The sequence below is a fragment of the Macaca fascicularis genome, chromosome 13, assembly GCF_037993035.2.
Source record: "Macaca fascicularis isolate 582-1 chromosome 13, T2T-MFA8v1.1".
Taxonomy (NCBI): domain Eukaryota; kingdom Metazoa; phylum Chordata; class Mammalia; order Primates; family Cercopithecidae; genus Macaca; species Macaca fascicularis.
This window is the reverse complement of record NC_088387.1, coordinates 51,400,387-51,423,664: the sequence shown is the minus strand read 5'-3', so window position 1 is coordinate 51,423,664 and position 23,278 is coordinate 51,400,387. Positions and strand designations below refer to the sequence as shown.

The 23,278-nt window shown below is 44.9% G+C and overlaps 1 protein-coding gene across 2 annotated transcripts in view; it reads right to left on the bottom strand.

Annotated features, from left to right (window-relative positions):
- The window catches only part of TGFA (transforming growth factor alpha), a 107,746-nt gene that overhangs the window by 11,180 nt on the left and 73,288 nt on the right, over positions 1 to 23,278 (bottom strand). Inside the window, exon 3 of one of the 2 annotated variants that reach the window (XM_045369128.2) lies at positions 7,035 to 7,155. In XM_045369128.2, the coding sequence (XP_045225063.1) occupies positions 7,035 to 7,155 (121 nt within the window). The remainder of the gene's footprint in view (positions 1 to 7,034; positions 7,156 to 23,278) is intronic. The other variant, XM_005575652.4, reaches the window with a different exon arrangement.

The following is a 23,278-nucleotide window of genomic DNA, read 5'->3' as shown; positions in this document are numbered from 1 at the left end:
AGAATGAATGAACAACTACCCTCCACTGTGAATCTCAACTCTGGCTACCTTCTCCACCTGCAATATCATTCTATCATTCCTCATCCTCCTCCTCAGGCTCCATTCCAAGGATCACATTCTCCAGAAGAATGTAATTTACAGACTCATTCACATTCCTTTTTGTCACCCATCCATCCATTCTTCCATAGCTCACTTTGATCTCCCTAACCTCTCCTCCTTGAACCCCCCAGGACTATGCCCACCTTTCTGACTGCTCTTCTCCAACCAGCTTCACTTCTGGCCCCAGCCTTCTTGCTCTTGCAGGGCAGGGCCAGGCTTAGCTCTACAGAAACCTCTGGTGAACCACTGAAGGGAATGGGGCCGGGGAGCCTGGGCTTTGGAGTGGATTATCAGATTTGTAACCAGGAGTTGTAGACAAGCCAGTGAGACTTCTCTGCAAAAGGTTAGGGTTAGGGTTAGTGCTTCTTTCTCCTGGTGAAGGGTACCATAATGAGGATTTGCAGAGTCTTTTGTGAAAGTCTCAGGGTATAGGAAGGTGAACAACCCATGACAATTTCACACAACTTGAAACGTTTCTACTCTAACCAGCAGGCCCTGGGAAAGAGGGATTCTAGCACCTCGCCTATTATTCAGCTCTAAAAATGCTATGACTTAACACATCAATACTGGAGACCCCAGTAAATTTCATTTAAATAAAATAGTGGCAGCCAACTGCTAATTACAACATGTAACATTTACTGCAAGCAGTAGGCTAAACTCCTACATGAATCATCTCTTTTAATCCCAACAATCGCAACTGACCTGTGAGGTTGCAGCTATTACTTACCTTGTTTGACAGATGAAGAAACAAAAGCTTCTAGAGGTTTGGGAACTAACAGTCTCACCCAATAAGGCTACCTTTCTGGGTTAATGCAAATTGGATTGGAAGATACCCCGGGCTAGTGATTTAGTGACAAACACAAACCTGATCAGACACAAGAGATGGGCTACTGATTGTCCTGTAGCGAGGTCTCCTCGCTGTCAGTGTGGCAAGGTGCAAATGTGCCCTCAGACAGTGCCATCTTAACACACCAAGGGAGACAACTCCCTGGGCTGGGACACACCTTGCTGACTTTCCATGCTTTTTCTCCCAGAGGAACATTTGCCATTCATGCATGCTGGCCCCTGCAAATCAGCTCTGCTTTAAAACCACCCCAGCAGGAGGCCCAGCCCCTTAGGAAAGTCTTCATGCCAACAAGAGTGCCTATCACTCTAGTGTAATAGCTGCAAACACTCAACTCCCAGTCCCACAGAGTGAGGGAGCCCAACATGCTTCTGAGCGAACACTTCCCCAAGGTGGGAGGCACGGGAGGCACCTGGGGAACTGCCTCATCGTTGGGACTCCAGGTCCTGACCTAGAAGAGCTCCAAGAATGCTGTGTCATAGCCCCAAGCAGCCCAGTGGGTCTCACCTACAGCTGGGACCTCCCAGATCAAAATCTCTCTGCAAGTGGGGCCAGGGCATTTTAAAGAAAGGACCAAAAGGTAATTCTGACACAGCCAGAGTTGAGAGCCACCATGAAGTTTTTAATAGTGAAACCAATGTTTCTCAACCTTGGCTGCTCATTGAAATTGCCTGCAGAGCTTTCAAAAATCCTGATGTCCAGGCCACACCTTTAGATCAATTAAATCAGAATCTCTAGGAGTCAGTCCTGAGCATCAAGATTTTTAAAGCTCCCAGCTGATTCTAGTGGGCAGGGGAGGGCGATCTTTTCTCTTCCTAGTTGTAATATTGGGAGTACTTCTCAGTTGCTCTTTATGACGGAAAAGGAAAAAGGTTTAGTGACATACTTAAAAAAAAAAACTTCCCAAGCTTCTACTAATATTAAACTTAATTATGCTGATTAGTTTAGGCACAAGTCACAGAAGGAGTGGGAAGAGTCACCTCACCTGGCTGCAAATGAATCATCACACTTGACCCAGCTGCTGTTCTCTCCTTGGCCTCAGGTAGGCGCTGGTTCCCACCTGGCTGCACATTCCACAGGGCTATGAGGCAGTGGGTGCACTAGGACCAAGGGCACGTGTATTGGACTCACGCATTCTCAGCCTTTTAAGAACCAGATTCACCAAGTCCTACAACCTCTGTGCTCTGGGGGCTGGGCAGGAAAGGGCTGGAGTATGGTCAGCCCTACTTACATACTCCTTCCAGCAGGACCTCACAACATCCCTTGGCTGCGGTGATGATGCCAACAGCGGCCACAATAGCAAACACTTGAGCTCATATGCTGTGCTGGGAACTGGGCTTGAATGTTCTCCGGTGCTGTCTAATAGAACTTTCCATGATCATGACAGAGTCTGTAGCTGGGCAGATGAATACAATAGCCACTAGCTACCCTGAGGTATTACATCCTTAAAATGTGGCTAGTGAGACTGAGAAACTAAATTTTAATCAATTAATTTAAGTAGTCCCATTACTTATGAGTCCAGTGGCTCTTGTCATAGGCAGCAATTGCTCTATATACATTATCATCACTGGGTCCCCATTACAATCCTATGAAGTATTAGTATCCTCATTTTGTGCACAAAGAAACAGAGGCTTAAAGGGGCCAAGTCATTTGTATGGGAGACTCAGCTGGACTTTACCTCTGTCTACCTGACCTCCAGTCCATGCCTTTAACTGCGGTGTCCTCCTGCCTGGTGTGTGATCCCCACTCTGGGAGGACCTGCACTTTCTCCAGACCTGTGGATGGGAGTGATGCCATCCTTCTTAACCCTACCCTCACCACCTGCTGATAGATCTATGTAAGGGGGCTCGAGTACCAACAAGAAAACTGCCCCAATCCTAATCTCTGGGGAGGCGCCACCTTGGTTACACAGGCAGCTGGCTATGAACTGATGGCAGTCAGGTCTCTTTGGGTGTTTGACTCTGTTCAGATTCCACTGGAATGTTCTGTGGCCAGGGCCAGGTGGAGTGTTTCCCTTGGCTGACAGGAATTTGCTTTCATACTTTGCTGTGGGAAACTTGTCAGGGAGTTGGGTCACCAAGGAGCATTTGGGACAGGTGAGAAACTTCAAACTGGTTGCCAGGGGTAAACTTGTCACCTGGGTGGCTTCCTTCAACGGCTTTCCTTTGTTTGAAGGCTTCTGCAGGCAGCAGACCAATGGTGTGAGGAATCTGCCTCGGGGAAAAAGTGATGAGAGTCCTAACCTTGCATTTCTATAGCTTTACTGTCTTTGCAAATTCTCTTCCCATTAGTTTTCTGCTGTGGTTGGGAGCTAGGGGATTTATTAAAGGGAGCTGTAAAATACCATCGAGGGTTCACCTGAAGCATAAATATCTAAGGCTAGTTTTCACCACCTTTGGCAGTCTGTGACTAGTTATTTGTTTAAACTTTTTTTCTTTCCCTCATTTTATAGTGTGAGATGCCATTTTAGGTTCTCTGGAAACCTAAAGACTGTTGTTCTTATGGAAGACGGAGTTTATTAGAAAGGGCTCCCTCTGGAGACTAGAATCCTGGCTCCCTGTGGGTTTGCTTGATGAGGCCATGACAGATGGGGCCTGACCTCAGGGTTTGCAGGTTTATTGACCAGGATGTGTGTGTCAGCTTCCCAAGGCTGGGCAAGTCACAGGAGCAGGGACAGAATGTTCTGCTTTCTCTACATGCACTCAAGTGTTTCTGGTCTAGAGGGAATTCATTAATTAGAACATTCTTTTGGGTACTATAAATACAAAAAGGGATAAGGTATGGTTCTGTCTTCCCAGAGCTCACAAGCCATCGGGGGGTAAGGAGTGCTGCAGAGGGGCCTGTCCCAGGGCTGAACACATGCAAGCCCCAAGGGGTCCCGTGGATGGCAAAGTGAGCCAAGTGGGCTGGTGTAAGCAGAGCAGCAGGGCAATAGGGGATCAGGGACCAATGTTCCATGTTGCTGTCGGGAATTTTGGGGAGAGGTGGGGAATGAAGGGCTGGAGAGGGCGAGCCCTATCTGGGGCGGCACACCTGAGTGAGTCCCAGCTGAGGAGCTGCGTTTGGAAGTTCAGGCCCGGTGTTGCCATTCTGCTTATTCAAGAGGACACGGACGTCTGCATGGAAATGTGAAATCTGACTTCTAAAATGCTGACAACTGATTAAAGTCACCTAAGAACAGTGTGGCTCATTATCTGTTGCCACATAAAGCATTTCTGTAGACTGAATACCATCCCTGGGCCATCAAGATCCAGAGGGGAAAATGAGGCAAAGAGGTGTAATTGCTTGCATGGCTGTGGCTCCCCCAAGATGGTCAGCTTTTCCAAATGCAAGTATGTCTCAGCTGTCTCTGTAGCCCTGCACTTGGCCCATAGGAAAAACCTGTTAAGAGTCTGTGGTTAGGGGACTGGGCTTGGGGATGACCCTGACCTTTCTTAGGAGGAGGGTTAATTTGCAGGGGGAAGATGCCTGGAAACAAAAGAGCTGAGTGGTTTGAGGTGAATTTTGCCAAGCGGAGGCACAGCACCCTCTGGGCAGCAGCTGGGAGTATGGGTTCTGGCGCTGGAATGATGGGACTGAACCCCACCTCTGCCAGTTACTAGCTCTGGGACTCTGGGCAAGTTGCTCAACTTCTCTGAACCCCAGATTTCTCACTTATACAACAAGGGTAATAATCCCTGCTTGAGAGGGGAGTTGTGAGGGATCCATGGTTACGGTAGGCAGAGTGCTGGGTACCATGCCTGCCACCAACTAAGCTTTTATTGAGCACTTGCTATTATTACTAATAGTAATGTATATGATGTGAATGTGGAGAGATGGCCGATCACCCTGATTAGCAAAGTGTAAGGGTGTGTGAATGTGATGGACAGTTATATTTCCCTTGGGCCAAGAGCAGGGCTTGGGACTGAGGGGAGTGGGAGAGCAGTCACCCACCCCAGTGTTCAGGAGGCTTCCAACACTGAAGAGGGGACTTCTCTGCCACACAGGTGGCTGTGGCTTGACTTGCCTGGCTGCCAGCTCTTGGAAAGTTTACACCAGCCCTGATCTGGTGGGGAGGGCACCTGAGGAGAAAAACTGAGCTTCTGACTCACTTTGGGTCAGAACTTGGTAAAGACCTGCCTTTTTCTCCAAAGAGGACTCTCTAAACTCATAGCCCAGTGCACAAGAGGCCTGTATACTTGATTCTGGGCCGAGCCCTGGATGTGGCTGGTGGGAGAGTACCTTCTGCCTGTTGCACAGGGAAGCTTTCTGGTATCTGGGTCACCAGGGCAAACTTCCTTCAGGGCCAGTGTTTTTCCACAATGACCAGGGCACCAATGAAAACAGCCCCATCAGTCCCCCAGGGGCCCCTAGTATGTTAATTATTAATAAGAATGATAATCATGAATAATGACAGTGTCTATCATCATCATCGTGCTTTGTATTAACAGGGTGTGGAGGCCTGTCATCTGGAGGAGTTTCTTAGCCCTGCGGTGTTCCGAGGAGGAGGGTGGCCAGTGTGCCTCTCCTTCTTCCTCTCCAGGTGAGGCTCAGAGGCACCCTGAGGGGCCTGCTCAGGCTCACACAGCTGCACCTCAGGCAGAGGAAAGCCCTGCCCACACCGCCTACTGCAGCAGGCTCTCCTGGTCCCCAGGCTCCTGGGCTGATGCATCTGATGGCCTTAAGCATCATAGCTAAGAACTCGGCTTCAGGAGCCAGAGAGGCTGGTTCGAGTCCAGGCCCTGCTATGTGAGCTGGGTATAGCCTCTCTTTCTTCTTCATGGGGTCAGTATGATTAAATGAGTTAGCACATGGATTGTACTTCAAACAGTACTTGACATGAAGCCAAAACCTTAATAGGTGCCAGTTTTTATTAACGATGAGTATGAAATTGCTGATCCTCAACCATATTTGACCTACAAAAACGGCAATTTCATATGGATCCGTGACTCTTAACTTGGGGTCAGTTTTGCCCTGCAGAGGACATTTGACAATGTCTGGAGATATTTTTGATTGGCACAGCCAGGGATAGTGGTGCTACTGGCATCTAGTAGATAGAGGCCAGGGATACTGCTGACACCCTTCAGTATACAGGTCAGTTTCCACAACAGAACTACCCAGCTCCAAATGTCATAGTGCCAAGGTTCAATATAGGTCCCCCAATAGTATTCTATTATAGACAGACTGATGGTCTTTAAATATGTCTTTCTGAAACTCACATGACTTCCATTGCCTAAAGAATAAAGACAGCTTTCAACAGGCTCTGGCCGCCAATTTGTCTCTAAGCTGGTCTCCTCTCTGTCTCCCTGGTGTAGCCACGCTGATCTGCAGTAGCAGGTCCCCCGAGCATGTGAGGCCTGGAACAACCTCTCTACTCTCTCCAGCTGGTCTAACCCTAACACCTGCTCTGGGGAGCTTTCTTCGAGTGACTTTCTTCCCCAACCTGGCTGACTGTGGCAATCACCGTGGCTCTGAACTAATGTGATTCCCAGCTCCCACTCCTTGAGATTCTGATTCCGTAGGTCAGAGCAGGGTTCAGTAATACTTCGAGAAGCCCCCCAAGGAGGATGATGATCAGCCAGGTGTGGAGACCACCATGCATGTCCTGCATCTTTATTTCTAAATTGCTCCTGGTTCTGTTACCATTTATGTACACTAGCCCTTCACCTGTGCTTCTGGCTTGTTTTATGACCTGGACTGTGAGGATGCTGGAGGCCAGAGACCACATCTTAGAGACTTTGGCCACTCAAAGGTATCCATCCCAGTGTCTTGTGCTCCAGAAATTCTAAGTTATGAATTAAATTTGAATCCAAGACTTTTCAGACTTTACTGGACCCATGAGTGACCTGAGATTCTTGTTAAAAATGCAGAGCCCCAGGCTTGAACTTCCGGGGGTTCTACCTCAGTGGCTGTGGGCTGGGTGCCCTGGAACCTGGATTTTTACCCAGCTGGTTTTGAAAAAGGTGTCCCTCAGTTCACTGTTCCAATCCTCTGACACATCTGGTTCCAAGGGTCTCTGGGCCTCTGGCAAGTCTTGTGGAGGTAAATGCTCTTCTAATTGGATGTCAGACTGAACCCGCCCCAGAACTCCAGGAGAACAGAGGATACTTACACACATGCTGGCTTGTCCTCCTGCACCAAAAACCTGCAGGTTCCATGGAAACAGAACTGAGTGTGGGAATCTGGGCAGTCATTAAAATGGGACACCACTGCTGCAGCCACGGGCGGGTCTGCTGGGGAGAGGAAAGATGCGGGGCTCAGATCCAGGAACAGCTGACATGCACACCCCACGCCTCCCACCCTACCAGTCAAGAAGGTGGAGCCCCCGATGGCTGGGACTTTGGGTTGTCACCTGGGGCACCCCCTCCTCGGCTCTCACTTACTTCCTAAAGCCTAGGACAGGCCTAGAGCTCCTGTATAGCATGCTTTCCAGCTTTTCGTTTTTGTAGACAGCAAAACAATTTTCCCCCCAAACTAAGGTAATTCAAAGATAACAGAGCAATTTTACTATTTCAACCCAAGAGCCACCTAATTTCACTTTTGCAAAGTGACAGTGATTTTTTTTTAGATAGCTTTCATAAGAATCTGTTTTGAAAGCAAGAGAAGAGAAAGGTACAAAAGAATATTCTGTAACCATTAAATTGATGCAGAAGCGGAAGAGTTAATGATACAAAAGTGCTTATGATATACAGTAAGTGAAGTAAATGGGTTTCCAGTAAGGTCTGTATAGGATGATCCTCCTTAAAAGCAAAACAAAACAACACAAATAGAAATTAGACATGAAGGAGTCTGGGAAGGACATGCACGAAAATGGTAGCAGGGCTTCTCTTGGTAAGATTAGGAGTGATAAGGCTATAAAGATTACTTAAAGCCCCATTACTAGGTATATACCCAAAGGAATATAAATCATTCTATTATAAATATACACGCATGCGTATGTTCATGGCAGGCCTATTCACAATAGTAAAGACATGGAACCAACCCAAATGCCCATCAATGATAGACTGAATAAAGAAAATGTGATACATATACACCATGGAATACCATGCAGCCATAAAAAGGAATGAGATCATGTCCTTTGCAGGGACATGGATGAAACAGGAAGCCATTATCCTCAGCAAACTAAAGCAGGAAGAGAAAACCAAACACTGCATGTTCTCACTTATAAGTGGGAGCTGAACAAAGAGAACACGTGGACACATGGAGGGGAACAATAACACTCACTGGGGCCTTTTGGGGGAGGGCAAGTGGGGAGAACATTAGGGGAAAGAGCTAATGCATGCTGGGCTTAATATTTAGGTGATGGATTGTTATGTGCAGCAAACCACATGGCACACATTTACCTATGTGACGAACCTGCACATCCTGCACATGTACCTTGGAACTTAAAAAAATTAAATAATTTAAAAAAAGATTACTTAAAGCAAGAAACCCATGTGAGAGCAGCACAGTCAGTGTTGGGAAATTCTTTTCTCTTTCCCATAATGGGGAGAGAGAAAAAAGAGCAGAGTAGGGCCTGAGACGGTCCTACTCAGAGCCCTAGTACCATGACTCTCACGAGATTGGGGTGGTCGCCAAACCTCTCAGGGTTTTCCATCCTTGGCTTTCAGACAGGAATAAAAATAGCCAGCCAATTCAGGAGCACCATCATGCACAACAGACCTGCTGACCAGGCAGCACTTTGGGCTTATTTTATTCCACTCCCATTTTGTCCAAAGTAAATTTGAGGCATGGTATGTCGCTATTTCAGGACAGCTCCATCGATATAGTCTCCATCGCTCCTTTCAACAGGTCCTCTTATGCTTGTATTTTGGGTATTTCAGGAGTGGGTCTTTCCCACTAATTTTTTTTTTGAGGAAAAAAAAAAACATGTTCCTGGAGCTCTTGCTCTCTGAGAAATGACAGAACATTTCATATCTTGGGAGATTTTAGACCATCTCTAAATATTAAACTCCTGTTGCTATCTTTCTATTCATCAGCTGCTTCTAGAAGTCTCATCATTTTAGAAATCCCATAATTCCAGGGGGGAAAAGCAGAGGCTAAAAATACAATAGAATCCTTGACATTGAAGGAGACACATTGTGTAGTGGTTAAAAGCATGGGCTTTGGAGTCAGAGACACGGGTTTGAATCCTGCCTCTGCCACCTGAAGCAGCTGGCCTCTCCTAGCCTGCCTCTGTAGTTACAAGACAGCGGGTCCCCCTGCCTCCTTGGTGCCTCTGCGGTTGAATGAGGTAATGCTTGTTAAGTTCTGTACTCAAGAGATTGTCTGGTATGACACTCAGCTGTTAGCTCTCCTGTTGTCAACACTGACAATCCCAAGATATGAATGAATATCCACATGTGGTAAAACCACTACAGTATGTAATCCCCCCATACATTCAGTGAGGTGTAACTAAAAGACCAAGTGTCCCCTTTATCCCTTAATGACAGTTATTGTCTTTCACACCTGAGGACAAGCAGAGAAGCCCAAAGCCAGGTGGAGATATCGACTGGGGGCTGCCGGACTCTCCTCTGAGCAGGAGTCTGCAGGACTGCTGGGTCCAGTTGCCTGGACTGGTTACAGTCACCTGCATGTGCTTGGCCTGAGTGGTTGATGAACGGGCCCAGTCACTGGCTAACAGTAGATGCTGGATGTTGAATTGAGACAGGAAGGGTCTGCTGTAGTTTGCATAACTGGCTTCTCTGTGCTCACTGAATGTGTCAAGGAGCAAACACAGAGAGATGAAGGGGCTAGACCCCGGAGGCCTGATGCAAGCCGGCAAGGCAGCAAAGCTTCATCTGTACTTACAGCCACTTCCCATTGCTCACATTACCACCTGAGCTCCGCCTCCTGTCAGTTTAGCAGGGGCATTAGATCCTCATAGGAGCGGGAAACCTATTGTGAACTGTGCATGTGAGGGATCTAGGCTGTGTGCTCCTTATGAGAATCTAATACCTGATGATCTGTCACTGTCTCCCATCACCCCCAAATGGGACTGTCTAGTTGCAGAGAAACAAGCCCAGGGCTCCTCCTGATTCTACATTATGGTGAGTTGTATAATTATTTCATTAAATATCATAATGTAATAATAATAGAAATAAAGTACACAATAAATGTAACATGCTGGAATCATCCTGAAACCAGCACCCCTCCCAAGTCTGTGGAAAAATCGTGTTCCATGCAACTGGTCCCTGGTGCCAAAAATGTTGGGCACTGCTGGGCTAGTGGATCTCATTTGATGTACATGTTCAAAAAGGCTTTTGACAGGCTCCACAAAAGGCCGTTTAAACCACCACCTCCAAGCGGCTAGAGGAAATCCCTTGTCAGGGCTTTGAGCTGGGTTCCTCCAAGTGTGATCTGCGGACAGACAGCTTCACATTCCCCTGAGTCTGTCTGCCACCCCTACCCAGCCCATACCTTCTGAATCAGGATCTCTGGGGTGGGGCCCGGAAATCTGTGGGACAAGCTTGCCAGGTGATTTTTTAAAGTCAGGCCTATTGAAATAGAATTGCTATACTGTAACGTTTGCCCTGCAGGTGATTTATTTATTTATTTTTGAGACAGGATCTCACTTTGTCATCCAGGTTGGAGTGCAGTGGCACGTTCATGTCTCACTGCAGCCTTGACCTCCTAGGCTCAAGCCATCCTCCCACCTCAGCCTCCGGCGTAGCTGGGATTAACAGGTACATGCCACTGCACCCAGCTAATTTTTGTATCTTAGTAGAGACGGAGTGTCACCACATTGCCCAGGCTGGTCTCAAACTCCTGGGCTCAGGTGATCTGCCTGCCTCGGCCTCCCAAAGTACTGAGATTATAGGTGCGAGCCGCCATGTCTGGCCCCCTGCAGGTGATTCTGATGCACACTAATGTTTGAGATGCAGGCTTGTGTTACACAGAAGCAAAGGATAAATGGGCTCTTGGAACTTTTTGGAGTTGATTATCTTCCAGCTCTTCAAACTCCTGTGTGATTCTAAAGCCTTAAATCCGCTGAAGTTCTTCGTAGTAAAGTATTAGGTCAGTAGAAATACACTCAAAGACAGAGAAAACTTGGGATCTGTTTTGGAACACTCTCCTCCAAAACTGATGGGTGAATGGTGGACTCTGCTATGGTCTCATTTAACCCCTACTGATGGATACCTTTGCCTCTTCTTATAAATGACATGAGGAGGTGTTATAAAAATAGGTACCATAAAAAGGCAACGCAAACGAGAAAGAAGTGTGTGTGGGAGAAAGAGAGAGAAGGAGAGAGACGGGGGACAGGGATATAAAAGGGAAGAAGGAGGGAAGGAGACAGGAAGGGAGACAGAGTATAGAGACATGGGGGGTGGGTTATGAGAGCGATGAGAGAGAGAAGGAAGAGAAGGAGAAGAGGGGAGGGAGGGAAACAGGAAAAAACAGACAAGCAGGCAGTGAGAGAGGGAAGGAGAGATTGGGACAAAGGAAAGTAAAGGTAAGGAGTAGCAATGAGCAAAACAGGCACCAGGTTAATACACAAAGATGGGTATTAGAAAATCACACGCATGTACCGAAGCTGAGGGACAAATCTAACTCTATGCCTCCTGGCGGTCTTAGCAAGGATGTATAAGGTTCATTAGATAGGAATATATATACCTGTTCTGCACAAGCTGGACAGGCTCAGCTTTCCCTAAGTCTATGGTTGGAGAGCAATGGTCAGAGAGCAACTTCTCTTCTTTTGCGGGTGTTTTTGAAGGGGGCTTCATGTGCTATGATGGATGACATCCTGAACAATTTCCCAAAGAAGCATCTGCCAGTGTAAACCATCAGTTCCTTCACTTCACACAGCTCACTAAGAAGCCAGAAGAGTCCAAGCTGTGAAGAAACTCCATGCAACAGTAACAGTGATGGCAGATGACACGTGGTGGTCTCGCTCTGTGTATTCAGAGACCAGAGTGGAAACAAACCTGAGGCTTAGGGTGCAAGCTCCTGGTCCTCCGTAATTCCACCTGTCTGCCTCAGCCCAAAGGTCAGAGAGGATGAAGGGAGCTTGATGCTAGTGGACTATCATCAAAAGGTTATTTTTAAAAAAAAAAAACCCTTTGCCTAACTACAACCATGATACATTCACTCTTGAAACTTTTTCAAGTTTCAAAACATTTTCTCATTACAAAAGTGATACATTTTAGGAAATTAAATCAATATATAATAAATACCATATTAGAGAATAAAACCCATCTGTAATCCACCATGTAGAGAGAACCATGTAAGTACACGCTGCACGTGAACACGCACCTAAGCTCACTCTTTCTATTCTCTTATGTGCATTCTCCCCCCGCTGCCTTGCCCCCCCCCCATATAACCAAACATCTTAAAAACAAGCATTTAATTCAAGTTCGAGGCTCTTTGCACAGGGTGCTGTCCTGCCCCCGCCACCCAGAGGAGTTCAATGTGCACCATGTGCAGGACGGGTTCCGCTTCCACCAGCATATTCGGCAGCTTTGGAGCTTGTCACAGGTTTTCTAATAGGGGATGTGATTCAAACTTGAGACGTAAGCGGACAGGGAGGAGTGGGTCAAACCACAGTCCCAAGGGCAAGCCACACTGTGGCCACTCTGCTCTTCCTGTGCACCCTTCGGGTGAGCCAGCTGCAGGAGGGCGGCACTGGGGCTTGTGTGTCCCTAGGGTGCCTTGTGAGCTGATGTGCTTTACTAAAACCACCTGCAACAAGTGAGGGCGAGTCACTGTTCCCATTTGGGGGCCTTTAAAGGTGTTTGTCTTAGATCCTCCCAGACTCAGCAAAGAACACCCCCAATACCGCAGCAGGGTCGGCCCAGGCAGACAAGGCTATTCCTATGAAAGACACTTTGGGGAAGGTGGGGGAGGGCAGGGACAGGGGTGTCACTTACTGAGTGCTGGCTAAGTGCCAGGGGCTTTCCTTACATCATCCCCCAAGTCGAGGCAGGGTAGGCGGCCTGCTTTAACCTAAATAGTCTCCATTTTTTAGATAAGAAAACTAAACTGAAGCTTAGATAACCTTGTCAATGGGCAACGGTTTGCTCAGTAACTTAGAGCACAATCTCCTCCTTGGGGGGCAAAACTGCCTCTAGTTATTTTATAAAAATGAGCATTACAAGGAAACTCCCAAATTCCTTGTATCTTTCCTAAGAATGATTCTCTCAGCCTCTCTCTCAGTCTCTGAGTCTGCCTTTTTCTTTTCTTCCTGCTTTTCTCTCTCTTCCTATTTTTTCTCTACCTCCCTTTACTCTCCCTTTCCCACTCTATTTTTTTTTTTCCTGAAAATTCAGGAAAATAGTGAGTGAGGGAAGGAAAGGCCTAGAGACTTAAAATTTTTAAAAAAGAATCACTTAGAAAAGGAAGGTGGCAAAGGCCAGCAGGGAATGTCCAAAGAAAGTCTCCTCAAGATGTGCCAGCTGAGGGCAGAGAAGGACTGGCGCTGGCCCCCAGGACTCTGGCTCATCTCCTCCAGACACCAGGTCTGAGTAGCACTCAGGGCGGATGATAGGAAAAGCAAATGTTCCAGTTTTCGGAACAGACCTCATATCGAGCCCACCAGCAGCTGGAGTTTCAAAGCCACTCAGTTCCTGTTGCCATGAAATTTATGAGAGGCCCCTCCAGCATGTTAACCAAACGCACATCTTGCAGACACCACCGCTCTCTGGGGAAGCTGTGAAAGCTTTGCCCAGAGACCACAGACCCACTAATAGGGCCTGGAGCCCAACCCCACTTACAGGAAGAGGGTCTGGAATAGCAATTGAGGGGCAGGGAAATCCCCCATCCAATTCACAGGAGGGGTCTCCGCAGTTCAGAGCAGCCAGGGAGACAGCCATCTGGACAGCTCCTTCCAACAGCCCTGCTCCCGTGGGAGCAGCGTCCACACCACTGAGCACAATCACCCCCTTTAAAAGCAGCCCTAATTGGACTTCATGCTGTGCTGGTCAGTGGGAGCCGGCTGAGCCCGTGGCTCTTAACTCTCTTCCCCAGATGTCAAAAGTTGTGAACACGTTTGCCCATTGCAGAACTTACATCATTTATAGCCATTTCATAACTTCCTCAAATATCATAGCTAACTTTCTAACAATTTAATCATGACGTCTGGCTTTTTAGTAGGAATTTTCAGCCAAAGTTTCTGACCTGGGACTAAATATTTTGTCTTCAGATACTACAATGGCAAAGCCAACTAATACGTTTTGGATGTCTAGGAGAAAAGGCAGTAGATTAATTTAGTAAAGATGGGAGTCAGCAGTAGCTACTGGGGAAGCTGAGGGGGTGTAAGTCTGATACTCCCAGGTATCAAGGCCTCCATTGCACCCCGAGGCCAGGCTGGAGTCACCCAAGGCTCTGGACTCAGCTCTGGCATGGGAGGCTGGCTTCAGGGCAGCAGCAGGCCCAGTTTACAAGGGTGGCACTCCAAGCTCGGGAGGTGATGCGTGAACCTGCAAAGGCAGCTATGGAGTGAAGGAGAGGCTGGTGCAGAGGCTTACACTCGGGTGGCAGAACTGCTAAGCCAGAGCTTAGAGAAGTAAATGGTCTAGAACCCAGTGCCTGTCCAGAGAGACTTGGTGAGCGGGGGCCCTGCTCCCCTGGGCATGTGGGTGGGGGCAGGTGAGAATGATTCTTACTTTTGTGAATGATCCTGAAGAGGAAGAGCACTGTTAGCATCTGGTGTGGCATTGCCACTGACCTTTGCAGAGGGAGCAACGCCCCATCGCCCCATCGAGGAAACTGATTGATAGGGGTATTTCCTGGGGTGGTGTGTGCGGGCAGAAGAACAAGAGAGTTTTCAAATGAGCGGGGATGTCAGCAGGATTACGGAAAAGGAATCCCCGTCACATTAACAGTAGGAAATTGATCTCAAGTGTTACCAACTAATGAGGGGAATTCAATGTTGCTGTCTTAGAGGGGGGAGTGTGGGATGGTGGAGATGAGATAAATATAATTATGCAACTCATTCATTATTAAACCCAAGAACACTGAATATCTTTTAAATGATGGATATAAAACCATTTGAAAACAGAGTTTAGCTTTGCAGTACCATCGTTTAAGAGAGAAGGGGCCTTCATTGTAGTTCAGCAGTGAAAGAGAGAAAGGTAACTACAGTGCTACAGTTCTCTCGCTGTTCCGCTTGTTCAGCTGGGTGGGGTGCGGCAGGGCCATTTTTGTCTCTACCATCCCCCAACCCCAGATTCTCAATTTACTGAGAGAATTTCTATGCTTAAAAGAGAACATATTTTTCCTATAACATAATCCCTGGAAAATCTACTAGCTCTTCAGTGATCTTTTCCAATATTGAAGAAATTTGACTCTATTTGCGTTTTAACTTTCCCTGATCATACACTGACTTTAGATCCTACCCACCCCTCCATCCCCACTGAAGGGCAGGGACTCCATATTATCTCACTAAACATCAAAACCACCCCGTGGGGTTAGCACTATTAGTCTCTATTTTTAAGATAAGAAAACAAAACTGAAGCTTAGATAACCCTGTCAATGGACATGTACCTGGAATGTAGTAGAACTGAAATTTGGTCCCGGTTTTCTCTGACATTGAGAGACTGAAGAGCTATAGAAAATTAGGATGCTATTCAAGTCCAGAAACACAAATGCTGAGAAGGCACATGATCCCAACCCACAGATCACACTGCAGTGAGGAAGGGGAACACTTCACTTGTGAACATCTTCTAGGAATCAGAAAGGGGCACTTTCAGGAGAAACAAGAGGAAGTTATTTGGGGGAGGAGTGGGGAACTATACATATGGAACTTATTATTCACACAAAGGAGCAGTGGTTGAAAATACAGATGCAAAAGAGATTTCTACATGTCCAGGGATGATGGTTAATTGAGGAGCTGCTGGAAGTAGGGTGGTGGCTGGAACATGAGATGCTCTCAGGCCTTCCACTAAGGGCAGGAACCTCTGGGCTACAAAGTGCTCTTATCCAGGAGCTCAGAGCAGGCCTAAGATGGACTTCTGAATTGCTTTTGCAGCTTCAAACAAGATGCTGTAGGGGAAACCTAAGGGAATATCTGAGCCATTTTAATTCCCTCTGACCATTTCTCCCTTTGGAAAAAACTCAAGGGGCATCAGATGTGATGGAACCAAATTCAAACAAAGGTATTGGTAAAGAAGCAGACAATTTAGTTTCTACTTTCCTACAAAGATACTGGTTATTGATAACTCAGCAGCCGTGTGTGTGTGTGCACGCGTGTGTGTGTGTGTGTGTGTGTACTGGGAAAACAGATATAGTCAGAGAAGCCCAGTGGGGTTCATCACACTTACTTTGAAGGCAAAAGCAGAGTTTGCATCATTTTGGTACCTTTTTCTTTTCCAACAGGGAGAAGAAAATCAGATAATATGAACACAGAAGTATTTTGCCAGCTTTCAATTCCATCTAAAGTACCTGGTCTTAGAGTTTTTAACCCAATGTAGAATTTTCTGAGGTTGGACTGTGATGATGATGATGATATTATTAGTAGCAGCTACTATTAGATTGTTCACTTACTGCAAGTGCTATGCCCAGCATTTTATAGAGAGAATTCTATTTAATTCCCACAAAAATCTTGCAAGGGGATCCTCACTATCTCATCTTACAGATGAGGAAAGTGGAGCTCAGGGGGTTTAAGGTTGTTCAATGCTGTGAAGTCAGCAAATGGCAGAGCTGAAACCAGAATGCATGGTTGGTTTCCTCTAAAGCTCTCGCCCTTTCTAATACAGCACACTGACACTTCAGAGGGCATGTGTGTGTGTGAGAGAGTTGAGAGTTAAGAAGTCCTTGTGGGCATCTTCCACACACTCAAGATTACTCTCATTTGGAAAATAAACAAATCAGGAATTAACAGGAAAATTTAGGGGTATTTTGGAATTAAAAGGGCTAAGAGTCCCAAGGCAAAGGGCTTTAATTAGCAAATAGGCTCTGGGAAATGAAAATAAAACCTCAATGGAATCATGTTAAGTGAAGGCTAAAACCAGAGATTGTATCCATCTAAAGATGCACGACATACATATTTCAACTTGGCCTCTTACCTGTACCCCAACTCCCCCTGGGAACATCACTACCTCCCCCAAAAGGCATAAGGAGGAGAGAGGCAGGTGTGAGACTCCACAAGCAGCTTGCTAATCACCATTTTACATTCATTATGGATTAAAATGCAACGGAAATAGATGGGAAATATGCTGGACGAAGATCACACTCTCTCCCACTAAGCTCCTCTTCCTCCTCATGACCCCGTTCTCCAGCTCCCAGGCGGCTTCTTCTATCCCTACCTTGGTCTTAGTAATTTTAAGAAAAAAAAAAGAAAATTACAGGTCATGATTTTGATTTGCAGACTGGAAGCTAAGCCTCCCCCTTTTCTTTTAATATGTGATAATTTGATTTCAAAGAGACAAATCATTTCCTTCTTTCATATCTTCAAACCAGAAAGCCCCTTATTGTAATTACATCCTCTTGGTGTCAACCAGCATTTGGAAAATACTTTACTTCCAAGTTCCATTCACAAAGTAAACAAGGAGGTCTATGTTTGGCTCTCATCAGCTGGCTTTGAATGAGAATGTGAATGGCTCTGGGAACTGGAGGCCAGTCCTGCTGGATGGGGAATTCTGTTCTGGCTTTGTTGGAGGAGCAGCCCCGTTACAGCCCAGGGCTACCTGCCTTTGCAGTCTCTATGTGCCTCTATTCTCCTTATAAGTATCAAAATTGTTAGGTAAAGTGGTTGGCAGGAAATTCTCAATCCACCCTTAGGAAAAAATGCTTCCTCTTGTTGAGTCTTTGAACCATAATCCCTTTAAACCCTCTACACTGAGCACATATAAGCACTATTGGGATGATTGTTTTTCTAGAACATTTTATGTCCTCAGAACTTTTGACAGGTGCCTTTTTCATCTGTAGTTTGCAGATGCAGTGTGGGTGGAAGAAGGATACTTCTCATTTTAAGTGAGAAAACTGAAGAATACAGAGGTAAATTTAAGGCAAAGCTCAACAGTCTTAAAAACATAGAAGTGAATTTGTAGTTGGGACTATGTCCCATGACAAAAATGTGACTCTCCTTCCTATTCCCTCTGAGTTTTGTACAGATGATTTTGGTTGTCCTTAGATAAAAGCCCTTCAATCAAGATTATATTCAAGAGGAAAGAGCTGAGATGTAAGAGAGTGGTCGAATTATGCACAATTACTTTCTTTTATAAATTTTCAAATTTCATGAAGTGAGCATTTTAGAGTTTGAACACAACCATTTAAAATTAAAACCCCACAACATTATAAACACAGTTAAAGCTTAACCAATTTTTATTTTTAGTGTTTTATTCACAGACAGAATTGTAGTGTTATAGAAGACTGGCCTTCAGGAATCTAGACTTAATCTGTGCAAGAAAAATCATGTTACTGTCTCACGTTTTATCATTAAAAAGGAATAAGGAGGAAGGAGACAAAATAATCATTTAGAGAAGTCAGAAGCTGCTCAGAAGAAAGATGTTTGGTAAGAGATGACCTCAGACTTGGTCTCTGTGGACAGAAACCTCACACACTCCCACCGTAAACAACAACAAAACCCCAAAAGAGTACAGCCTATTTGATCCATTCCATTTCCAACCACTATACTTATGTAACTTTTTTTCTTTTAATTGAAAGAGTTCAGCTGGGAAACTTCTTTCTTAAGGGGGCAGGAAATATGCAAAAGATAAAGTGTGGGCCAGAGACTCCCAGGATTTCCCGTAAATCTGGAGTCCTTTTTCTTCTCAGAATACAGACTACATTTCCCAGCTTCCCTTGCAGTTACGTGTGACCATGTGACCAGGATATGGCCAATGGATCTGAGCAGAGCTAACATGCTCCACTTCCAGGCTTGGTCCATAAGAACCTCCCTATGTGATCTCCCTTTGTCTTTTCCCAGCTGCTGTCTGAATAGAGAGGCTCCCGCAGGACATGGAGGAGGGAGGAGCCACAGGATGGAAGGAGCCTGGGTCCTTGAATAAATACATGGAAAGAAGTCTGCAGGGCCAGGAAAACCTGCAGAGCCTTTGACATGAGCAGGAAATAAACAACATTCAGGGTTTATCTGTTACAACAGGAGTGTTACTCTAATGCCAAGTGTTAACTCTGAATGGTGTTCGGGGATTGGTTAGAGAATTTCTGATGTGGGACAAATCCTCACAATAAATCATATCATTTTTCTCTCTTTCTCTCACTGTCTCTTCTGGGAGCCTCACCCAAACACCAACATGCCCTGCACTTACAATCTGAAGTCAATCTGTCCCTGATTGGGAGACTCGACCTTGAAACCCTGGTCCCCAGCTTAAGGTCTGTTCTGTCCGTTCTCCATCCTGGAAGGATCAGGTCGACCTTCACAAACCTCTCCAGGGGTAGTGACAGTCTTTTGGGGTGAGGAGTGAGATTAGCTGTGAATTGAACAAAGTGTGGATGGGGCAAAGGCTGCTTCTGCAACTCTATAAAACAAAATATAAAGTGGTGCAGCCACAATTGACAGCAGGCAGGGCACAGCTGTTTTGATGGAAATGATATACAGCTAATGTAAATTTACTGTATTCTCAAAACCCTTTGGGCAGAAATTGCCAAGGCAGGATAGCATGGAAACTACTATAATATCAATCTTCTCGACATAGAAGATGGGTGCTCTACAGTTCTCCAAATGGCCATGATCATGTATCTCACCAGCTGCAAAATCTTAAATCGTTACCACTGGAAAAAAAAAAAAAAAAGCACGACCATCCTAGCCCAGAATATCCTGATCATATCTTATTGTAACTGGGAACTTCTCATCCATCCATTCTTTAGTTTTACTGGTAATGTGTTACACATCAAATAACATTTTATAACAGCCCCCACAAGGGATTTTATAATTTGTTATTTAAAATGTTACGCATCTTCATTGTATAATTTTGGAAATACAAATATCCTAAGCAAACGACTTGCCGTCTTATCACTGAGAAGAAATAACCTGTGTTTAGAAAACATTTTACAAATGCTTATTATTTTTAGTAGGTTGCCTTTTTTGTCTTTTGTATAAAAGATCATGTTTCTTTGACTTCTTTCCTCTTTTGTGGTGATTTAGAATACAAATACCCTTTTTATTGTTTAAATTTTTAAAAAATTTAGTTTATTTTCTCAATTATCAATGTTAAAAATGAAATCTGATGTGTCATTAGATTAAAAAAAATAGCATACTTACTTCCTCCTTCTTTTTCTTCCCAGTTACCAGTTTTTATTTCTGTCATCTGATTTCATATCCTCATTATTTTATATATCACTTCTATTTCAATAATTTTGACATCTGTACTAGTATAACTAAACTGACAACAGTTGCTTGAACATATTATCACTGGCTTTGAAAAAATTATATCCTCCCCACTTGGGGGTTTTTAATCTTGATATAGCTGTTATCTAGCTGAAGAGGCTCTTTGGACATTTTTTCCAGGAAGGGCATGTGGGAGGTATGTCCATGTAATGAAATATTATATGTCTGAGAACATCTGTGTTTCATTCATGTACATGACTTTACATATGAATAACAACTTGGGTCATGAGCTTTGGACCCCATAGGCCTCCCACCACTGACTTCTGTCTTGTTGACGAAAAAAACTGAAGCTAGATTTACTATATTCCTTTGTAACCTGTTTTTATTTTCACCTCAGTGCTTATAAGACCTTTTCATTGCAATGAGAACTGGTTAAATTACCCTGAAGTTAATGCTTTCAATCTTAAGGACAAGTCTTTTTCAGCTTAAGAAAACTCTCTTTAATGATCTTTGATGATTGTGTCAGCCTTGGTTTTCTTTTTTCCTTTTGGAATTACCTGTATATTGGATCACCTGGGTCTTTTTCCCTTTTTTTCTCATTATTTCTGTTTTTGAGTCCTGAGTTCTGGGAGAAATTTCCCAGCCATTTAAACAAATTACTGACTTTACTGTGATGTCTAATCTTCTGCTCATTAGTGTACTATGGATTTAAAATTGGTCACCATATTCTGTCATCTCTTTGCAGCCATTTCTTACTTATTTCACAGATGCAATGTCAGCTTCAGTTTTGAAGACATAAATTAGATTATTCAATATCTTTACTCATTTCTTAGGAATAGAGCCATTTGTTTATATTCCTCAAAAAATCTTCTCATATGATAAAATCCTTTCTTGTGGCCAGCGATTTCTTGCATCATCATCTTTACAGAGAAAGATCTGCTTTCGTGTAGCATGATGGGGAGTTACGGTGGGCTCCATCAGAGACAATGGCCCTATTCAATATTTTGGGCCCAGATAAAGACAGAAAAGGGGAAGTTTAATTATAATGCCTTCAAATATCTAAGAAATCTATTTGGTAGAAGCAGGAGACAACAGGTACACACTAAAGAGTTTTCTCTTTTCCCCTGTGTTTTCCAGACATTCATGCCATGCCAGTAGTGAGAGCTGACTGAGTTTGTCACTTATTGTAGCCTTGACTGTGTCCTTTCTTGAGGCACTGATAGGATCCAGTGGCCTGCCCTCACCTTCATACCTTGGCCTTCCAAGGTTGGGCTGTTTGGGTGATTCTGCTCCTGACAATCCTGTCTTCCAGAGTAGTGGTTGTTGGACTAGGGTAGGAGGACTGCCACCTGCACTGGCATAAAGTCTTCAGAGCTTCCAGTACTGATATACATTTAGAAACAGTTTCATATTTCACTGATCATTTCAGGATCAGGCTAAGGGAGGAGTAAACATGGTATGCTCTAGTGTTAATGTCCCTGGAAACCCTTTGCTTATGGATGTTTTCTACATTATATGCCCACATGGTGACCAATATAGCAGTGCCTCGCCACCCCCATCAACAACTTAAAAAGTTTCCCCAGGCATCTATTTTAAAAATGAGTGCATTCTCAGTTCTCTCTATGGGAATCCCCAGCAAAGCATCAGCTAGTATTTTTGCATACTCAAAGAGTAGACCGATTTCCATTGATGGATATCTGAGCCTTCCCCGGACAATATCTCCCAGAGCTGCAACCCCCCTCCCTCTCTCCAAGGTGTGCCAGGATTCCCCGTGAGGAAAACTCAATGCCAACATTCCTGCCTCTTCCATGATCTAAAGGCTCTGCCTCATAAAAAAGTTGGGAATTCCTGGTTTAAATCCCCTGGGCTAAGTGTAAACCAAACAACTTGGAGCTCTGCTCTTAAAAGGAGAAATGTTAAGGGATTCCAGAAACACCAGGGTCATTTTACCTCTTAATAGTTTCTCTAAGCCATACTGGTTCAGAAGCAAAGATCTCATAGTTCCATGAAAAATTTGTTTTTCCTCAAAAGTAAAAGAAATGAAGCCCTAAGGGTCTCCTTTCACAAAATTCTCCCCAATCCAGAAGTGAAATATCAAAGAGTCAGAGGTACTCACAGCTATCTTTCTACCCAGTCAGGGTTCTGCATATGGTGTCCCTGGGAGAGGGTACCCAACCTGTGCTCTACTCTTCCAGTACTCAGGGGCTCAGTCTCTAAGGCAGTACTAAGTACTACTGCCCCAAATAGAATGAGCTGCCTTAGTACTGGCATTCTGTTTGGGCAGATCATTGTTAGGAGGTTCTTCCTTAAACCACACTAACATCTGCCTTCCAGAAACCTGTGTGTATTGTTTTGAATTCCATCCTTGGAAGCCACACAGAATAAGTCTCCCTCTTCTATACAGCAGTCCTTTCCATTTCTATAGTCAGCCACCAAACCTCTGGGTCTTTGTGGTCCTAAACTCCCCTTGTCATCCAGCCTCCAAGATAGCTCCCAATGATCCCTACCTCCTGGTATCCATAGCCTTGTGAAATGCCCTCCCATACTGTCTCAGGGTTGGTCTGTGTGACCAATAGAATATGAATGGAATGTGACTTCAGAGACTAGGTCATAAGAAGCACTGTAACTTCTGCCTTGTTCTCACTCTCTCTCTCTCTTGTATTGGTCACTCTGGGGGAAGCTAGTTGCTAAGTCATTGGGACACACAATGGAGAGGTCCATATGGAAAGACAGAGGCCTCCCACCAACAGCTTGTAAGTAAGTGAGCCATTCTTCAGCCCCACTCAAGCCTTCAGATGACAGTGCACCCCAGTTGCCATCTTGACAGCAACCACAATGAGAGACCCTGACCCAGAACTTCCCAGCAAAGCCACTTCTGAATTCCTCTCAGACCCCATGTGGGAAAATAAATGTTTATTGCTTTAAGCTGCTGAATTTTAATTTATCATATAGCAATAAATAACATACACTTCAAGTTTCTGTAAGTATTCTTTAAGGAAGAAAGTCTGCAAACCTCTTGCCTCCGGAAAAATTCTTATTTATTTATTTATTTAATTTTTAGTACCTTTCTTAAAATAATCTACTATAGAGTAATGGTGACAACAACAACAACAAAACACATTTACCAAATATGTTGGATGTTGGTCTTTGTG